This window comes from Anabrus simplex, chromosome 6, assembly GCF_040414725.1.
Source record: "Anabrus simplex isolate iqAnaSimp1 chromosome 6, ASM4041472v1, whole genome shotgun sequence".
In the NCBI taxonomy this organism is placed as follows: Eukaryota; Metazoa; Arthropoda; class Insecta; order Orthoptera; family Tettigoniidae; genus Anabrus; species Anabrus simplex.
The window spans coordinates 122779-143939 of record NC_090270.1 but is presented as its reverse complement, the minus strand read 5'-3'; the positions used below and the strand labels follow the sequence as shown (position 1 = coordinate 143939).

Sequence of the window (21161 nt, the reverse complement as noted above, 5' to 3'; positions counted from 1 at the left end):
GCCGTGCGGTTAGGAGTGCGCAGCTATGAGCTCGCATCCAGGAGATAGTGGGTTCGAACCCTACTGTCGGCAGCCCTGAAGATGGTTTTCCGTGGTTTCCCATTTTCACACCAAGCAAATGCTGGGGCTGTACCTTAATTAAGGCCACGGCCGCTTCCTTCCCACTCCTAGCCCTCTCCTGCCCCATCGTCGCCATAAGACCTCTCTGTGTCGGTGTGACATAAAGCAACTTACAAAAAAAAAGTTACGTCCCACGGAATCGACTGCTTGCATGCTATTCCACGCTAATCCAGACACTGCTCGCGCACGACACTACCGATGTAACTCGCGCAATTATGCTGACAATGATGATTTTTCATTTAAATAAACAGTTTTACAGTGTTTACATTTTAATTTGGAACACATAATGACTGAAATATGTGTAGCCTCTGTAGCTCAGGTGGCAGCGCGGTGGCCTCTCACCGCTGGGTTCCGTGGTTCAAATCCCGGCCACTCAATGTTAGATTTGTGCTGGACAAGGCGGAGACGGGACAGGTTTTCTCCGGGTACTCTGGTTTTCCCTGTTATCTTTCATTCCAACAACACTCTCCACTGTCATTTAATCTGTCAGTCATTAATCATTGCCCCAGAGGAGTGCGACAGGCTTTGACAGCCGGCACAATTCCTATCCTCCCCACAAGATTGGGCCTCATTCATTCCATACCTGGCCAGCCCCGTGGTGTAGGGGTAACGTGCCTGCCTCTTACCCGGAGGCCCCAGGTTCGATTCCCAGCCAGGTCAGGGATTTTTACCTGGACCTGAGGGCTGGTTCGAGGTCCACTCAGCCTACGTGATTAGAATTGAGGAGCTATCTGACGGTGAGATAGCGGCCCCGGTCTAAGAAGCCAAGAATAACGGCCAAGAGGATTCGTTGTGCTGACCACAGGACACCTCGTAATCTGCAGGCCTTCGGGCTGAGCAGCGGTCGCTTGGTAGGCCAAGGCCCTTCAAGGGCTCTAGTGCCGTTTGGTTTGGTTCATTCCATACCTGACCCGATCACTGACTGGAAAATAGGTTGTAGGTTTTCAATGACTGAAATATGTATTAATATTATGTAAACCAAGTGAGTTAGGAGCACGCAGCTGTGAGCTTGTTTTTGGGAAATAGTGGGTTCAAGCCCCGCTGTACCGGGCGAGTTGGCCATGTGGTCAGAAGCACGTGGCTGTAAGCTTGCATCCCGAATCCGACTGTCGGCAGCCCTGAAAATGTTTTTCCGTTGTTTCCCATTTTCACACCAGGCAAATGCTGGGGCTGTACCTTGATTAAGGCCACGGCCACATCCCTCCAATTCCTAGGCCTTTCCTATCCCATCGTTGCCATAAGACCTATCTGTGACGGTGCAACGTAAAGCAACTAGCAAAAAAAAACATTGTTGACAGCACTGAAGATGGTTACCGTGGTTTCCCATTTTCACAGCAGGTAAATGCTGGGGCTGTACTTTAATTAATGGCCATGGCTGCTTTCTTTCCACTCCTAGCACTTTCCTATCCCATCATCGCCATATGATCTATCTGTGTCGGTGCGATGTATATTAACCTGAAATATTGTATAATTAGCAGATATCTAGGTTATGATAGCCGGGCGGTCCGTGAAAGGTCCTAGGGAGAGCACTGTGTATGGGTTAAATATTGTTGAAGACTTAAAAATAAACAATTTCAATTTGCAAAATCGTAATGATTGGGTATTAAAGTTTTTAATTTTGTATTACAAAACACCCAGCACGTAGGCTACACAGTGTGGTCACATATCTGTGAGATTGCACTTGGGCAGTGGTGTGTTCGAGTCCCACTGACGGCAACAGTGAAGATGGTTTCCCTTCTTTGCAATAGGCAGGCAGATATACTAAGGCCGTACCTTAATTAAGGCCACAGCTGCTTCCTTCTGAGACCCATTCCATCGTTGCCATCAATCGGTGCTATATAAAACTCATAGCCAAAAAAAATGAGACATCTTTATGAAGCCCATAACATGATTATAATTGTTCATAAAGGTGGAAAACAAGTATATTCATGTTCTGTGTTCTAATTCAAAATATGCCAAACATCTGCATGTTTCAGGCTCCATTTGTCTTAATTGCATTCATAATGACTTTTGTAAATTCCTGCCGTAGAGTTGTATAATCGAACATTTTATTTAAACTTCATGGGACATTTTTTATTATTATTAATATTATAAGGAGCATTAAGCATATCTGCTAAATGGGAAGTGAAAAACTGTGGCGTTATTTTTCAGAACATTGAAAGTTTCAAACGTGTGGTTTACTGTCCTCATAGTCTGTTCCTTTATATGAGCTCATAATTTCTGTAGAATTGTGTGATAATGATCAAATACTCAAGTGGAAGTGTCATGTGATATTGTCTGGATGAATTTTATAAAGAAGTCTTAGTTTTGGTTTAAGCATCCATTTCTAACAAAGGTATTTTCACTGAAAATTTTGTATTTTGGAAACAATTTCTCATCAGAACACAGGAAATATTTTATGATCTCTCTCCTCTCTTATTTGCAATTTGTATGCACATCTTCCTCAACAGAAATGTGTACTGGTATGTATTCAGTGTGCAAGTAACTAAATTAGTATTTGTGAATTTTGTGATGTTGGTAACTCATTTGATGTGATGGTAACAATTGTGCAAACTTTCCTTACCGTAGTTCTCCCGCTGTGAGTGGGGGCAGTAGAATAATACCCACGGCATCCCCTGCCTGATGTAAGAGGCAACTATAAAGGGTGCCATGGGGGCTCCGAGCTTGGGTAGGCATCCGTGGAGCCCTTAGGTGAATCCTGGCATTGCTTCCACTTGTGCCAGGCTCCTCACTTTCATCTACCAAAATCCCATCTACCTCGGTCACCACCTGTTCTTTTCTGACCCCGACTGTATTACGTATGGAAGCCTAGAGAGTCTTATTTTCACGCCCTTCATGGCCCTGGTCTTTCTTAGGCCAATACCTCAATTTTTTCGTAGTGTCGACCCCCTTCGATTTCTTCTCTCCGATTACTAATATATAGAGGATTGTTGCCTAGTTGTACTTCCTCTTGAAATAATAATCACCACCACCACCACTCTTATCGTAGTCGGTGCGATAAAACTGAATAAGACATAAATGATCGGAAATTGCATTCTTTATAACTTTTTTTTATGTAGTTCTTTTCAATAGGACCAATCATCCTGGGTGAATAAAATTATTTATAGCCTACATTGTAGTGGCATATTCCCCGACATAAAATACCAATTTTCAATTAATTCTGTTCAGCCATTTTCTTGTGACAGAAATTATGAAAATTTAACACCCGGATAGTACGAGTCCCTGTGATTAGTACACCTAGGTAAGGAACACCATAGGTATGCGTTGCCTGTAAATGGCGCCGCAATGTGAGAAACACCATGGGTGTGTGTTACATGTGCGCATTACATTACCTGTGAGTAGTACCATCCGCGAGTCTACGCTACTTTTGATTAGTATCGCAACATGACAAATACCGTGGTACTACTTTCCCAGCGATAAATACCATTGTGAGGGGCTGATGACCTGGTTTTTGGACCCCTTCAGATTACAAGCATCATCGATTCAGGATTATGCTTTAGAAGCAGTCCCTTGGTCAGTAACACTACTGCTTAACGCTAGTTGCTGGGAATGTGGGGCATTACAGGTCGGATCCACTGATTGTTCTAAATTCATATCCATCCATTCATTCTTCGTCATTGTGTTTTGAACCGTGGTCAGTAGATGATTTTGGACTTTGAAATTGTTATTATATTTATCTCATTTCATACCATTAGGGGCCGATGACCTAGAGGTTAGGTCCCTTTAAACAACAAGCATCATCAGATATAAGTAATAATAATAATAACGTAAACGTTTCCACCTTTTCAATACTACAATATATTCACAAAATTACAAAATTATACGGTACTAGTTTCGACCCATCTAGGGGTCATCATCAGCCGTATTGGAGCAAAGATCATTTGTGGCGAAATCCTAAGACAATGTTATTTTAAAGAATAACAAGTGAAATGAGATGTTATGGTAATAGTTAATAATACAAGGAATATACATACTAAGAGGTTTTTAACAAAGAATAAAGTATAAATGGGGTGTTGTAAAAATTATAATCATGGAAATCAGTAAGTTCTTGTATTGAAATGAAATATGGCTTAGGAAGAGGGCTTAAGGTGGGGCTGAAGGGTGCGGAAGAAAGTGTAATTGTCTTGGAAAAGTACCTTTGATTAAATTTAGGATTGAGTTTAGGTTAGCTGCATTATTGTTTCTGAGGAAAGTGATAAATAGATCGAAGAGTATGTTGGGTTTCTCTGAGATTTCATTGAGATTGTGACTGGCATTAAAGTATTGGTCTAGGTGTATGTAGTAATTTTCCATTATGTTCAGTAAAGGGCCCTTGTTTGCTAATACGAGGATGTCCATGTCTTGTTCAATATTGGTGAAATTATGGTTATAATCTTGCATGTGTTGGCCGATGGCTGAAAACTTGTTGTATTTTATTGCGTTAGTGTGCTCGTGGTATCTGATAATGAAGTTTCTCCCGGTTTGCCCGCACCCTTCAGCCCCACCTTAAGCCCTCTTCCTAAGCCATATTTCATTTCAATACAAGAACTTACTGATTTCCATGATCATAATTTTTACAACACCCCATTTATACTTTATTCTTTGTTAAAAACCTCTTAGTATGTATATTCCTTGTATTATTAACTATTACCATAACATCTCATTTCACTTGTTATTCTTTAAAATAACATTGTCTTAGGATTTCGCCACAAATGATCTTTGCTCCAATACGGCTGATGATGACCCCTAGATGGGTCGAAACTAGTACCGTATAATTTTGTAATTTTGTGAATATATTGTAGTATTGAAAAGGTGGAAACGTTTACGTTATTATTATTATTACTTATATATTATTCTCAGTTCAATACGGACCAAAAACATGAAATTCATAACCATCAATGATGTAGCTTACTAGGCAAAACAGAAAGCCTTTCAATATCTAGGCCTAAAATTAAAGGTAGCCAAATTACGCAAAGACATCGATTTCCTAAAGCAATGTATATCACTTAACTTGACACCTAATTTTCTAAGAAGCAATAAAAAGAAACATCGGACTTCACCTCAAACCATCAAAACTCAAAACAAAACAAACAAAATATGGTTAAGAGACGAAATTAAATTCTTGTACAGGAAGAAATATTTTTTGAATCAGAAATTATACGACACTCACCTCGCAGCGACTAAACTACTTTCAAACGCACAATGGACACTATTCTATCAAGAAGTAGAGAACAAATTATTCTACGAACTAGCCAAAAAACAGTCAAATTTGGAGAATAAACTCAACAGGCTAAAAAACTGCCAACTACATAACCAACAAACTAGAAACTCCAATAGTAACACGTTCGATCGTACGCAGTTTCATCCAGCTGTTGTAAATCTATCTAACACGCCCTTAAGTGAAAGTGAACACTTAACTTTATCCAAAGGACCGAAACACAACTGGCCAAACTTGAACAACCTCAGCCGCTACTATGATCACAGAATCAGAGCTAGCCATCAGCAAAATGCCGGAAGACACGCAAAATGAGGTTAGAACCGATGTTAAAAGGAAACTGACTGATATCCTCCACAATTTAACCAACCCCGCAAATAACCTCAATAATAAAGAAAAAATTGCTGAACAAAAGCGCATATACGCCCTCAAGAAGAAAATTAAAGACAACGAACTCATCGTAACCAAAGCTGACAAAGGCAATGCAACAGTTATCATGGATAAAAAAGTATATATTGAAAAAACAAAAAACTTTTTCACAGACAGCTCATTTTCCATAATCAAAAAAGACCCCACCCAAAAAATTCAAAAACTACTTAAACAAACTCTTAAAAACACTTCATTTTTATTTACCGAACAGGAAAAATCCAAACTCATACATATGAACCCAGGACTCCCCACTGCTAAAGCTCTTCCCAAAATTCACAAAACCGGAATTCCCGGCCAATTATCAACAATTTAAACAAAAACAGCCACTTAAGCAAACTAGAGATACAAGACTTTATCACAATATTAAAACTTATCATCGACAATAACTTCTTCACTTTTGACAATGTCATATATCAACAAAATGGTTTGGCAATGGGGTCACCGGCCTCAGGTATCTTAGCAGAAATATACCTGGACTTCCTCGAATACACCAAAATTGACAACGAATTCGAAAACATTCTCTTTTGGGCCAGATATGTCGACGATGTCTTTGTAATCATGAATGAGAAATCAATTAACGCACCCACCACCCTCTTAAGACTCAACAATATTGATCCTCATATCAAATTCACACTAGAATCCGAATCAAATCAAAAAATCAACTTTCTAGATTTAACCATCACTAGAAACTCAGATTCTTTCAGTTATAAAATTTTCAGAAAACCCACTCAAACAACCTCCACCATTCGCCAAGATTCAGTGCACCCCCAGTCCCACAAACGAGCCACATACAACAGCCTAGTTCACCGAGCCTTCAGCATACCTATGTCCAATAAAGATCTAAAAAACGAACTCAACACAATCCGCGGAATCGCAAAATTCAACGGCTTCAGCAATCATTTTATAGAAAGGATAATCAATAAACACAAACATCGCCCAAAAACTACCCTCAAGAAAGAAATAACCAAACCTCTAACATTTTCCACCTTCACGTTCAACAATGATATCTACAAGTTAACCAACATCTTTAAGAAACAAGGCGTTAAAATAGCCTTCAAAACCAACAATAAGAACATGAATGTTTTATACAATACTTCACACATCAACAAGACCAGCAGTTTTTTAAAATCAGGAGTTTATAGGATCAAATGTACCACCTGTAAAAAAACCTACATCGGGCAAACCGGGAGAAACTTCATTATCAGATACCACGAGCACACTAATGCAATAAAATACAACAAGTTTTCAGCCATCGGCCAACACATGCAAGATTATAACCATAATTTCACCAATATTGAACAAGACATGGACATCCTCGTATTAGCAAACAAGGGCCCTTTACTGAACATAATGGAAAATTACTACATACACCTAGACCAATACTTTAATGCCAGTCACAATCTCAATGAAATCTCAGATAAACCCAACATACTCTTCGATCTATTTATCACTTTCCTCAGAAACAATAATGCAGCCAACCTAAACTCAATCCTAAATTTAATCAAAGGTACTTTTCCAAGACAATTACACTTTCTTCCGCACCCTTCAGCCCCACCTTAAGCCCTCTTCCTAAGCCATATTTAATTTCAATACAAGAACTTACTGATTTCCATGATAATAATTTTTACAACACCCCATTTATACTTTATTCTTTGTTAAAAACCTCTTAGTATGTATATTCCTTGTATTATTAACTATTACCATAACATCTCATTTCACTTGTTATTCTTTAAAATAACATTGTCTTAGGATTTCGCCACAAATGATCTTTGCTCCAATACGGCTGATGATGACCCCTAGATGGGTCGAAACTAGTACCGTATAATTTTGTAATTTTGTGAATATATTGTAGTATTGAAAAGGTGGAAACGTTTACGTTATTATTATTATTACTTATATATTATTCTCAGTTCAATACGGACCAAAGACATGAAATTCATAACCATCAAGCATCATCATCTTAGGCAAGGAGATTTGTGACCGGGCGAGTTGGCCGTGCGTGTAGAGGCGCGCGGCTGTGAGCTTGCATCCGGGAGATAGTAGGTTCGAATCCCACTATCGGCAGCCCTGAAAATGGTTTTCCGTGGTTTCCCATTTTCACACCAGGCAAATGCTGGGGCTGTACCTTAATTAAGGCCACGGCCGCTTCCTTCCAACTCCTAGGCCTTTCCTATCCCATCGTCGCCATAAGACCTATCTGTGTCGGTGCGAGGTAAAGCCCCTAGCAAAAAAAAAAGGAGATTTGTGGTGAAGGCGAGATGTTTGGTGGCCTTGACATATATTAGGAACTGTCCCATCATTCGCCTTACTGCAGGCGAAAGGAAAACCATTCTCAGGACAGCCAGTGGTAGGGAAACAGCCTCTTTCTGTGTCTCAAATGCAGAGGTGTAAAGCCATGGCCACCCTTCCTCTATTCGGTTGGCCGGTCAGAGTGCAGTGCTGTCAGACCACGGATTAGCCTACTCTGCAACCACTGACACAGATTTCTGCCTTTGATATACAGTAGGTACAAATGGCACCGTATTTGAAGTGAATTTCCACCGCCTTTGACTGGCATTTTGATTAGGTCACAGCAAAGCCCCTTGCACACGGTAATGTTGCGGAAGGTAGCAGCATGTTGTTCATAATACTGTACATAAATTAGCGACCAATTCCTTGAACGTAGATCTTAATGGGTTGAGCTATTTTGTGACGTGGCATGCGATTGTTTTGTGCTGGATCAGCTGCCATATTATTGTACGTAGATCCTGGTGCTACATATTTCTTTCAATTTTTTGGAACTCCTCCCCTGCGGATGGACTGAAAGGAAGCATTATTTGTACTTCCTGCATGTTGTAAGAGGGGAACAATCACAGAATCTGTAATCGCTTTCTTGTCTTTTAAGCCCATAAACATATTCATGATTCTATCCTTTTCCATGTAACAGAGAAATTTAGATATATCTTACTGTCACATGAAATAGAACATTTTAAGTACTGTAAATACAAGGAATGCATACAATTTTATAGCTTGATATGGTTTATTATTTAAATGCAGATGACTGATTGAATGATATGTTGTGTTTTGGTGCAGTATGTAGGAATAGAGTTTGTGCTATCATGTCTTGGTTTCTTCAAACACTACTCTGCCAGAGATTTGCCATCCTCTAGTAGATGCAAAAGAAGTACAAATCTCAATATTTCTCAGTGTGTGGCCCTAGGTGCCTCTTTTGACAGACTGAAAGATGTATCATATAGTAAGTTCCTTGGGAAAATACAAATGGTGTTGCTGAAAACTTTTGCAATGTCAGTGCAACGTTAGACTGCAATAAGAGAGAAAAGTATTATGTTGTAACTTGTCAGTTCCAGTCTTTCTTTCCTAAATGAATGATTTTGTATTTGTGTTGTATTGCATAGTTTTCTGGCTGATGAATATTAATTGATGATTAACACTGCTGAATGTAATGTCATGAGATTATGATATACTATGATCACTAAAACTTTTGTGCAAATTTCTACAGAATTTTATACCTGTAACACTGTGGATAGTAGGTAGAATATAGCTCCATAAACCAAAAGATCATGTTTCATTTCAATTTAACTTTGAATCCTACAAACTCCCTCCTTATCATATGAGTTTCCTTTCATCATTGTGGTTCCTGTGTATGGTTTTTTTCTTACATTGTATTTATATTTTATTTCCTGCATAAGTGGCATATGTTGATACTATTGACTGTTACGGTTGGCTTAAGTAGTGTTAAAGAGGACTGATGTACGAGGGGATGTTAGTGTCTATTTCTGTCATAGGTCTTAATCTGAGATAGGGATTGCCAATCCCACTCACCTTCTGGTCACTTCCTTCCTCCCTTTGTGAGTTAGCTTCCATTTTCCTCAGCAGAAACAAACAAAAGCAGCACAGGCAAGGCCAGTCACTCCCATCCTTCATGGCTTTGTGAATTAGTAAAAGTAAAATATAACTCCATAAATGAAATAATTATAATAAGCAGCACAAGCTGGTAAGCTTCTTTTCTCCAGCAAAAAATTATTATTAATAATAATAATAATAATAATAATAATAATAATAATAATAAAGCACAGGCCAACCTCCAGGTGTATTGTTGTTCAGAATGCAGTATTTCAGAAAAAGGTAACAAAGAAGGAAAGAAAGAAAAGGAAATTAAAGAAAAAATATGAGGAAAAAAAGAACAAAAGTATATTTAATATAATATTTAAGAGTGGGGGGGGGGGGGGGGCGAGAACCTGGGGACCCTCCGCGCGCTAAACGATTTAAATCGCCCGCCCGGTAATTTTAGTTCAGCCCTGTGCTCACTAGAGGCGCTATTGTGCAATCCCTGGCGATCTTTGCTCAGCCGTTGCGTATAGAAGTGAAAAATAACGTTGAGAGTCATCTCTTACTGATTCTCTTTGTTCGTGTTGAACCATGTACAGTACATGATGAGGGGCGGTGTCGTATTGTAGTTGTGATTGATTTTGTTACTCTGAAGCTTGTTGGCAGTTAAATTGGAAAATGGCAGATACATTCTCTGCTGATATATCTCGTTCTGAGTTTAATCCAGAAAAATGTACGTGATATTTAATTTTATACTGACGTTTTGAATGTTACCTAACCTAACTTATAGAATATACGATGCAGTTATTTTCATTTGAAGTATATTTCAGTAGCAGTATGATAGATTCATTTTTATTTCTAGTGTTGTAACGTGCATGCGACCTTGTGAACGTTCGAATCTGATTTAATTGGGTAGGGGCATTGACTGGTATATCAGAGATCTGTATAGTGTATATCGCATTGATTTTAGTTACCGTGTTTGTTACCGTAAACATGTCTCATGGTTAACTGAAAATTTTTGTCACGATATTAGCAATACGGATTTTGTGACGAGATGTTACCTAGCAACCGTGAAGGCTGTGATGTGAAGTATTGATGGATGTCCATGGTTGAGAGACATATTATCAAAGAGGGGCGTTAGAGTTGTAATCTTCCAGGCTGTGATTTGAAATATTGATGGATGGCCATGGTAGAACTTTAATATGGTTCCTGCAAGCTTTATAACTTTATAAGGAGGTAGAAATTATGTAAATCTTATGTGCGATTCATTTTAGAGGAGGGATGTGTTCATTGCGATTTCCAGGAATCCACCAGCCTGTGCTATTGAAGAGTAGCACAATATTGCTAACGGCTAACATATAATGGGATATGACGGCATTCCCATCGATGATGAGAAATACATTCCCTTATCAACCCGTGCAGAATAAAAGCATAATTAAATAGAACCTATCTTTGCACTTCCTTCGGGATCCTTTTTTGTAGGCTTATTTCCGCAGTGCGTACTATGCACACAGCAAGAAGAAAGGTCAATTAGCCCTTTTGCCGCATCTATCCTCTTATCTCTAGTTCCAAACTAAAGAGATGCACCATGCGATCATGTTTGCAATGCAGGTGGTGACCCATGGTACTAATGTTGTGGGAAGCGAGGTAAAGCTTTGTCAATGGCCATGACTGAGAGACATAAAGAGGCCTCAACTCATCGTACTCTAGAGTTTCATTGGCACTGAGTCAGTTTTTCCCTTTCGATGCAACTTGTTGACACCAAATTTCATACAGATGCCTCTCAAAAACGATTTGTTAGGTGGAAATAAGTTAATCATTTTTAATATGAGTTTCATTTATCGAAAGACATACCTGTACTTATGATCATTTGATTTTCCCAAAGGAAAGTCTGACACCATTTTTATTTCTCGCTGCCTCCTAAGGTAATTTTACGATGAATACAAGGAGGACATTGGATGGCATATTGTAACAAATCAAATGAAGTCTGTTTTGTGGATATATTTATTGTTGTTTGCTCTAAGGAGTAAATATATTTCAGTATAATTGGTCACTTATTGTAAGCTTACCTATTATTGGTTGCCAGCATTTCGTGCCAGTGTGCTAATTTGGGCTCATCAGTTTAAAACTAGCACACCTACCAAGATGCAGGGCTACTACTGCTATCATTCCCCACCCTGACGGGGAGGGGTGGGCCGCATAGAAGGTAATGCCTTCTCTCTGGCCAGGAGATGAAGACTGTGTGAGTGGGAGTGAAGGACAGAGAGGGTGGATTAGGAGTGGTTTGAAGAGTAGTTGGAGGTGGTAGGGCTATTCTTAAGTGTGAGAATAGTTTTTGTTAAGTTATTAAGATGAGGACACAAGACACGTTGAAAATATTTGTCATTGCCATAAACTTATTTTAACTTCAAACGGCGATACACAAGACATTTTGTTATAGACAAGTACATTTTTGAATTATCACACACAGATTATAAAGCAGGTACTTCATGATTTACAAAGTGTTTTTCTGGGCGTACATTGTTTTTCTTTATGTTTAACATTTTTAATGTATTATATTTTTAAATTTTTATTTATTTTTTATAATGATGGCAAACATCACAGTTATCAGGTATGTACACAGTTTTAAACTTTTTTCTTTTTTTAAAAATAATTATATATACATTTTCTTGTGATGGGGCCAAACATATAACATTACACAAAATAATTCAATATACATTTTTTTTCCCGTGACAGTGACTAATGTGGTATTGGTGGGTATCAAGCGAGTTGGCTGTGTGGTTAGGGGCGCACAGCTGTAAGCTTGCATCCGGGAGATAGTGGGTTCGAAACCCACTGTCGGCAGCCCTAAAGATGGTTTTCTGTGGTTTCCCATTTTCACACTAGGCAGATGCTGGGGCTGTACTTTAATTAAGGCCACGGCCGCTTCCTTCCCACTCCTACTCCTTTCCTTTCCCATCGTCGCCATAAGATCTGGACCCTTGATGAGGTAAAACAAACTTGTAAAAAAAAAAGTTTAAAAAAGGGTATTGGTGGGACATTATTATGAATGTATACAGTACAAATTCCTTTTTCCAAGACATACACGTAATGGCAAGGAATTGGACGCGTACACTTACTTGTGGGGACAAGAATAATAAGTGTTAAAATTTGTCATAACTACACAACATATCTACAGTTTATAGTGATATATAATGGAATGATACTAGAAAGATCTGAATACATGAAATGGGTAATGAATGTGAGCAGTAACTTTGTACATACGTATAAGAGAGAACAAGAGTGGACGATGGATGCTAGCTGTATATGTATGAGAATGGGGATGCTGATGTAGGCTCATGGATCATTCTAAGTTTGGGAAGGGTATGGTGAAGTAAGTTGAATAAGTGTTGCTGAGGTGAGAAGGGAAACCTCCCAGCCAATATTCTGATGGTGAATTTCTTTTTCAACTAATGAGGGTCGAACTGGCTAACGACATTGTCAGATCATATAGACTAGATGATCCTTAATATTCCAAGAATGAAATTGTGTTTAATATCCTTTTGATTGACTTTTCTGCTTAGATCTTATTACCGTAGTGAATGAATTAGCTGTGCATGTAGATGTGAGCATGCATTCAGCAGGTAATGGGCTCGAACCCCACTGTTGGCAGCCCTGAAGATGATTTTCTGTTTTCTCATTTTCACACCAGGCAAATTATGACTGATCTCAATTTACCAAATGTCAGTTGGGAAGGTAATGCGAACAACAGGAAGCATGGCCAACAAATGGCAAATAAGTTGATATGGGAAGGACAGCTGATACAGATCTCAATTTACCAAATGTCAGTTGGGAAGGTAATGCGAACAACAGGAAGCATGACCAAGAAATGGCAAATAAGTTAATATGGAAAGGACAGCTGATACCGTAATTGATGGAACCAACTAGAGGGAAGAACATTCTCGACATGGTGCTGATAAAACTAGAGGAGCTCTATAGAGAAACCAAAGTAATAGATGCCATTAGTGACTTTTTTTTTTATCTGACCCTGTAATAATTAACAGGGGAATTCCTCAAGGCGGTATAATTGGACCTTTATGTTTTCTTATATATATAAATATGTATAAAATGACGCGCAGGTCGCCTGTGGGTGTCAAATCAAAAGACCTGCACCTGGCGAGCCGAAGTCCTCGGATACATCCCGGCACTAAAATCCATATGCCATTTCATTTTTTTTTTTCATATGAATAAAGAAGTAGAATCAGAGATAAGGCTTTTTGTGGATGATGTTATTCTGTATAGAGTAATAAATAAGTTACAAGATTGTGAGCAACTGCTAAATGACCTCGATAATGTTATGAGTTGGACAGTAGCCGATGGTATGATGATAAACAGGGTTAAAAGTCAGGTTGTGAGATTCACTAATAGGGAAAGTCCTCTCATTTTAAATTATTGCCTTTTGGGGATCATTGTAAATACCTAGGTATTAATATAAGGAAAGATCTTCATTGGGGTAATCACAAAAGAGACTGTAAATAAAGGGTACAGATCTCTGCACATGGTTATGAGGGTATTTAGGGGTCTTGTATAAGTCTCTGGTAAGACTCCAGCTAGAGTATGGTTCCAGTGTATGGGACCCTCGCCAGGATTACTTGATTCAAAAACTGGAAAAAATCCAAGGAAAAGCAGCTAGATTTGTTCTGGGTGATTTGAAAAAAAAAAGGTAGTGTTATAAAAATGTTGCAAAGTTAGGGGTGGGAAAACTTGGGAAGAAGGAGATGAGCTGCTCGACTAAGTGGTATGTCTCACATAGTTTACAAAAGGAGTAATTTTTATTGTCCCACCTATTCAGTATAATTAATACCATGTTATGTGGTTAAGTAAACATAGAAAATATAAATTTTATGGGGACTGTTCTGCCCTTCATTTATTGGGCATCATCAGCCATATTAATTTAATCTTAAAACAAACATTGTTTAGAGGACACAAATTTTCTTTTGGACAAGATTTTAAATTTGTTTACAATGATTTTAACATGTGTTGTATATGTCATGTCCCAACATCATATTTTATAACTACTATTCCGTAATGTTAATATCATAAGAAATCACAGCACAATTTTTACAAATTATAAATGTCAGTGTCCTCTAAACAGTGTTTGTTTTAAGATTAAATTAATATGGCTGATGATGTCCAATAAATGAAAGGCAAAACATGTTCCCATAAAATTTAGATTTTCAATGTTTACTTAACCACATAACGTGGTACTAATTGTATTGAATAGGTGGGACAATAAAAATTACTCCTTTTGTAAACTAAGTGAGATCGCTGTATTCAGTACTGAACAAAAATGAGAGTGATGGTTTGTAAGTGCTATGTATTAAATAAAACGAGTATGTTGTTATTGTTTACCCACCTATTCAATACAATACATTCTTAAAAATTAGGACTTTGTCCTTATCAAATTGTCAACATAACAAATTATTAAATTAGATGGTACATGTTTCGCCTCTCATTGTCGGCATCATCAGCCATAGTTTCACTTTAAGAATAAATCAGGTACCTGATTGGAATTGACTTATGAAATACTGTTGATTTATAACTATGTTTTGTATATTTTGTAAAGTGGATGGGAGGTCATTATACTTTTAAAGTTAAAAACTTCATTATTGTTCCGTATTGAATAGAGAAATAAGATGTACAATATAATAGGTTAGGATCCACCTTTCAATACTCCGTAATAAGATGGTAAGAAGTAGTTACAACCTGTTTAATGGGACCGGTTTCAACACATTTTAACACAATAATATTGTGTTTTGAACATTTACTGAATTGCTACGTTATGATACATTGTTAATTTTTTGCCTGTATTCAATGTGCTAGTTGTTTTAAGATCTTCGAAAATTGGCTGATGATGACACTTAAAATGTGTTGAAACCGGTCCCATTAAACAGGTTGTAACTACTTCTTACCATCTTATTACGGAGTATTGAAAGGTGGATCCTAACCTATTATATTGTACATCTTAGGTCATTATACAACGATTAAAATATACCATGTAGTATATTATTGGATGAACAATAATAGCAGCAATAGCTGAGTCGAAAAACCTAACAGATCTCAATACTGTTGCAAAAATCAGTTCTTCAGAATAGTAATTTCTATAAAATCTTTAGTACTAAATCAGTAAACACTGGGCGAGTTGGCCGTGCGTGTAGAGGCGCGGATGTGAGCTTGCATCCAGGAGATAGTGGGTTCGAATCCCACTGTCAGCAGCCCTGAAGATGGTTTTCCATGGTTCTCCATTTTCACACAGGCAAGTGCTGGGGCTGTACCTTAAATAAAGCCACGTACGCTTTCTTCCCACTCCTAGTCCTATTCTATCCCATCGTCGCCATCAGACCTATCTGTGTCAGTGCGACGTAAAGCCCCTCGCAAAAAAAAAATCAGTAAACACTCCCATCAATTCAACACACACACTACTCCCCTCCTCCGCTCCCGCTGCCAGCAACTCCACCTCATGTGCAACAAATAAGCCCTTCTCAAGCTCAACCCCCTCCACCAAGACCCCACAGCTTCAATACGCGAAACAAGAACTCGGCGGCTGCCAGTAGCTCTAAAGACCTCAACATCAGAAGTTATCTCGGCAGTCGAAGGGGTAAGTGTCAGTACTTTTTATTTAACTTCCAGTGCTAACTCCCTCTTTTCAGTGCTAGCTCTTCAATAAAATTTCACAAAAACTTCTTTAATTACAGACTTTCATCACACACTTGGCTATCCACTGTTTTGACAACAATATCGTTCCCTTCTGACCAGCACGCTTACTTCAGCACGTCCATTAGCAAAGAGCTACACCAATTCCAAACTTTTCCTGCAAATACCACATCAAAGAAGATGGCCCAGTGGCGTCTACAACAGACTTTAATAATGGCCAACGGCATCCAGTATTCACAGTAGTACTATCTTAAAGAGAACCATGCCATATGTGAATTCTTCAACTTTATAGTACAAAACACAAAATCGGTACATATTAACTCCTTGAACAAAGGACTATTACCAAAAGAAATTTTAATGTTCAACATTATTCAAGGTTAATATATAAGTAATAATAATAATAACGTAAATGTTTCCACCTTTTCAATACTACAATATATTCACAAAATTACAAAATTATACGGTACTAGTTTCGACCCATCTAGGGGTCATCATCAGCCGTATTGGAGCAAAGATCATTTGTGGCGAAATCCTAAGACAATATTATTCTCAGTTCAATACGGACCAAAAACATGAAATTCATAACCATCAATTATTCAAGGTTTTAACAACATGCCATTTGATAATTAATTGGAATGTGCTTTCCGATTTTTAATCATATTGTAACAACTTTGAATATTACGAATCAACCCCCTTATGTCATAATTTCTCAAATAACTGTTGTGTGTTTCGACTCAGCTGTTGCTACTATTATTGTTCATCCAATAATATACTACATCTTATATTTCAATCGTTGTATAACGACCTCTCATCCACTTTACAAAACATACTTATAAATCAACAGTATTTCATAAGTCAATTCCAATCAGGTACCTGATTTATTCTTAAGGTGAAACTATGGCTGATGATGCCTACAAGGAGAGGCAAAACATGTACCATCTAATTTAATAATTTATGTTGACAATTTGATAAGGACAAAGTCCTAATTTTTAAGAATGTATTGTATTGAATAGGTGGGTAAACAATAACAACATACTCGCTTTATTTAATACAAGTACTTTCAATATAATAGTTGTAAATATAAAACAATACGATAAACCATTTTTCCAATACTTATCAATCCTTATATTTAGGATACAATCATTACAACTGGTGTTAGGAAATGTTTTGCTCAACTGTCGTAAGCATCTTCAGCCGCAATAAACTTAACCTAGCGACTTAAAGTCTCTAAGAACTAATGTTCTCATTAGTGACAATCAATAACCGTATAATTAGTGTATAAGCTTCTAATTTCACATAATTAAGATAATAGCACTACATTCATATTGACGGAGCTTAAAATATATCAAATTACATAAGCTGATAATAAAGTAAATAATCATATTGGATTTTACGTTGCTATCAATCACTAGAAAACTGTTTTACAACATGTAATATGTACTTTCAATACGGATCCAAGAATGATTCTTATATCTAATAAGTGGTATATTCCGAGCTGTCAGCGGAGAGATGACGTGGAATGACGTTAGTAGACGAATAAGTTTGAGTGGTGTTTTTAAAAGTAGGAAAGATCACAATATGAAGATAAAGTTGGAATTCAAGAGGATAAATTGGGGCAAATATTTGTTTATAGGAAGGGGTGTTAGGGATTGGAATAACTTACAAAGGGAGATGTTCAATAAATTTCCAATTTCATTTTAATCTTTTAAGAAAAGGCTAGGAAAACACCAGATAGGGAATCTGCTACCTGGGTGACTGCCCTAAATTCACATCAGTAGTGATTGATTGATTGATTGATTGACTGTACCTTAATTAAGACCACAGTCGCTTCCTTCCCACTCCTAGCCCTTTCCTATCAACGGTATAAGACCTATCTGTGTCAGTGTGATGTAAAACAAAGTTTAAAAAAAACTTATTACAGTAAAGATTTTTATGGAATGGATGTAGTTACTGGTGTAGTTACTGTAAGTGCCAAGTTTTGAATGGAAGGTCTCTGGAATTATCTCTCCAGTCTGTTGCTCTATTATTAGGTTGAGACCAAAGTGCCAAACACCGAGCTCGATAGCTGCATTCGCTTAAGTGCGGCCAGTATCAATACGGACGAAAAATGATTTTCATCACTTGTAACAGTATCCAGTATTCGGGAGATAGTAGGTTCGAACCCCACTGTCGGCAGCTCTGAAAATGGTTTTCCGTGGTTTCCCATTTTCATACCAGGCAAATGCTGGGGCTGTACCTTAATTAAGGCCACGGCCGCTTCCTTCCCTTTCCCGTCCCATCGTCGCCATAAGACCTATTTGTGTTGGTGCGATGTAAAGCAACTAGCAGAAAAAAAAAAAGTGCCAAGCAAAATACATTGCCTTATTTCTGTGAAACAATTTTGTGTGTGTGCATGTGTGTGTGTGTGTGCGCGCGCGCGTGCGTGCGCTCACACTTCATAATTCCATCATTGAGCTCTCTCTCTCTCTCTCTCTGTGTGTGGTTTTTTCTTTTTTTCTTTTTTTGAAAATCACCTTTCATGCTTTGACTTTATTATGACTGGTGTACAAAATGTTTTTGTCTTCCAGATGTGAATGAGCTGACAAAACGATGTGTGGGAGGCCAAGAATTACAGCAGCAGAGACAGAAGATACAAAACCTGGCAGATGAGACAAACATCTCATTAAAGAAGAATGTTTACCAGAATTACATGCAGTTCATTGAAACTGCTAAGGAAATATGCCGTATCCTTTTCCCGTAAAATTGAACATTTTGAGGCTGTCGTAGATTTCATCCAATCTCAAGTGCGAAGGTGTAGCCTATCCCAGGAGAACTTCGGAGTATTTATTCTAGTTTGTTTTTTATAAACTGAAACATTTCAGAATTTTAAAGGTCTGCAATATCAAACTTGTTTTTAGCTGTCAGTTCTGTATTATATTAACCCGTTAAGTGGGGAGCGAGCTCTTCCTCTTTACACACTACGGTGGGGAGGCGTTTTCATCATTTTTTTTAAATTCTTGGATTTATGCAATCCGACATGTATCTATCTAACATTACTTGTATATTGTGACAATAAGACACATTAATTTCGATACTGCACCGCGTATTCATGATAAAGAATGGTTTTTAAGCACGATGTTTTTTAGTGCAACAAACGCATAAGTCTCATATATCCCGTTTTTTCTCTTATGGGCATTGTAATAGTTACTTTCCGAAACTTGTACATAAGCAGTAAACATTTACGAATCAAACTGTCATTGTAGTCCCACAAGCACTATAATATATTGTTATACTGTACTATTATTACACTATTGGAGAATATAAAAATGATCAGAGAAAAATGTACTCACCGAATATGTACTTTCTTCTCTTGTTCTGGATATGAAACTGCCGAGTCACTAATTTTACTCAGAGATTTTCGCTATATATCCACACGCAGTGGCAGTGTCAATGGTGCCCCACACCATTGACACTAGCGGTTAGGGGTAGTGCTCCTCCACATTTTGGGGAAAAATAACATTTTAATTGCATTTTAGCCGTATAAAAAAGAAATTAAATTCGCAGTTCAAATGTAGGTCCTACCATTTTGTTTCTAATTTCTTTATCCCCCAGTCGCCGTCACTGTCTACACGCACGCACACACACGAGTTTACACAATTAGGGACACTATTCACAATACACGTTCAATGGACGCCTCTCAGTTCACATTTTAGCAGTGTGGTACACTCCGAAACAAGGAGCTGGGCACAGTGCTACATCGCAGATTTAGCAGCAGTGCTGTGTCTCCTTTCTTTTATTATTTGCATTGAAAACAACGCATCTCTTGCTTGCAATGGGTTTCGTCTTTGAGGGGGCATTAAAATCCGGGAAGTGCCTTCCCGAGAATCGGTCCGAAGAGTCATTTGACAGTGACACTAATGATCTGACTGGCTGGGCTTCAGCAGGGGTTGATTTATCATACTTGTCAAAAAGCTTCTGGATAACGTGCATACGAAATTGTGAGTGAATTTTCCTCCATGTTTTTGATAAATAACGAAGGAATTGAACATTGTTATGTCTAACAAGTGCCTGAAAATCTTTTGGTAGAATTTCTTGATTCGCTTTCGGGCTGTACTGTACGGGACCATACACTGATCAGATAAATCGACCCCACCCATTGAGTCATTGTAATCTATACACATGACAGGCTTTTCTACTGTGTCCCCTTTCCTGTTTTTCACAGTGCGCATTTCGGCATCATGTATGCTACTTAGCATACACACATCCCTCTTGTCTCTCCACTCGAGAGTTTGTTACGATAAGCAAACGCAACTTCCCCCTTTTTTAGTTTCTTCCCCATAACATCTTTTGGGAGATTTTTTCTGTTCGGTCTTACGGTGCCTACAGCATCTGTCTGAAGGTCATTGAGCAGGTCAAATAGCTCCGGACTACTGTAGTAATTATCCACAGCTATTAGATAACCTTTATTCAGCAGACCTTCGGCCAGTGTAAGTACAACTTTGGAAGGCTTAGTGTACTCAGAAATATCTATTCCACAAACTTTGTTTACCAGATCAGTTTACGTCCCCGTATACCATAGGAGGTTCCACACATACCCAGATATAGCTTCACATAACTTATAAGATTCCATACCAAAGCGCGACCGTTTCTTCGGTATGTATACCTTCCATCCCAGTCTACCTTTCCACAATAACAGGCTCTCATCGATAGGTAGGCGGTCGTCTGGAGTATATGCGGTTCTGAATTTTGATAATAGGTCGTCTAGAACTGGCTTCACTTTATACAATTTGGGGTGAACCTGTCTATTATATGCTTCATTGTCCGCAAAATGCAAAAATTTAAGTAAAAGGAAATATCGTTTCTCAGACATAATTTCATAAAAACAGGAGTAGCTAACAGTTTATTACGAGAAAAGTAA

The 21161-nt window shown here is 38.1% G+C and overlaps 1 protein-coding gene across 1 annotated transcript in view; it reads left to right on the top strand.

Moving 5' to 3' along the window:
• Positions 1-10159: 10159 nt before the first annotated feature.
• Exo84 (exocyst 84) overlaps positions 10160-21161 on the top strand; it is a gene marked incomplete at its 3' end in the record, with an annotated part of 128718 nt that continues 117716 nt past the window's right edge. The window contains 2 exon segments of the mRNA XM_068228187.1: positions 10160-10304; positions 18832-18987. Of these exon segments, the coding sequence (XP_068084288.1) occupies positions 10250-10304; positions 18832-18987 (211 nt within the window).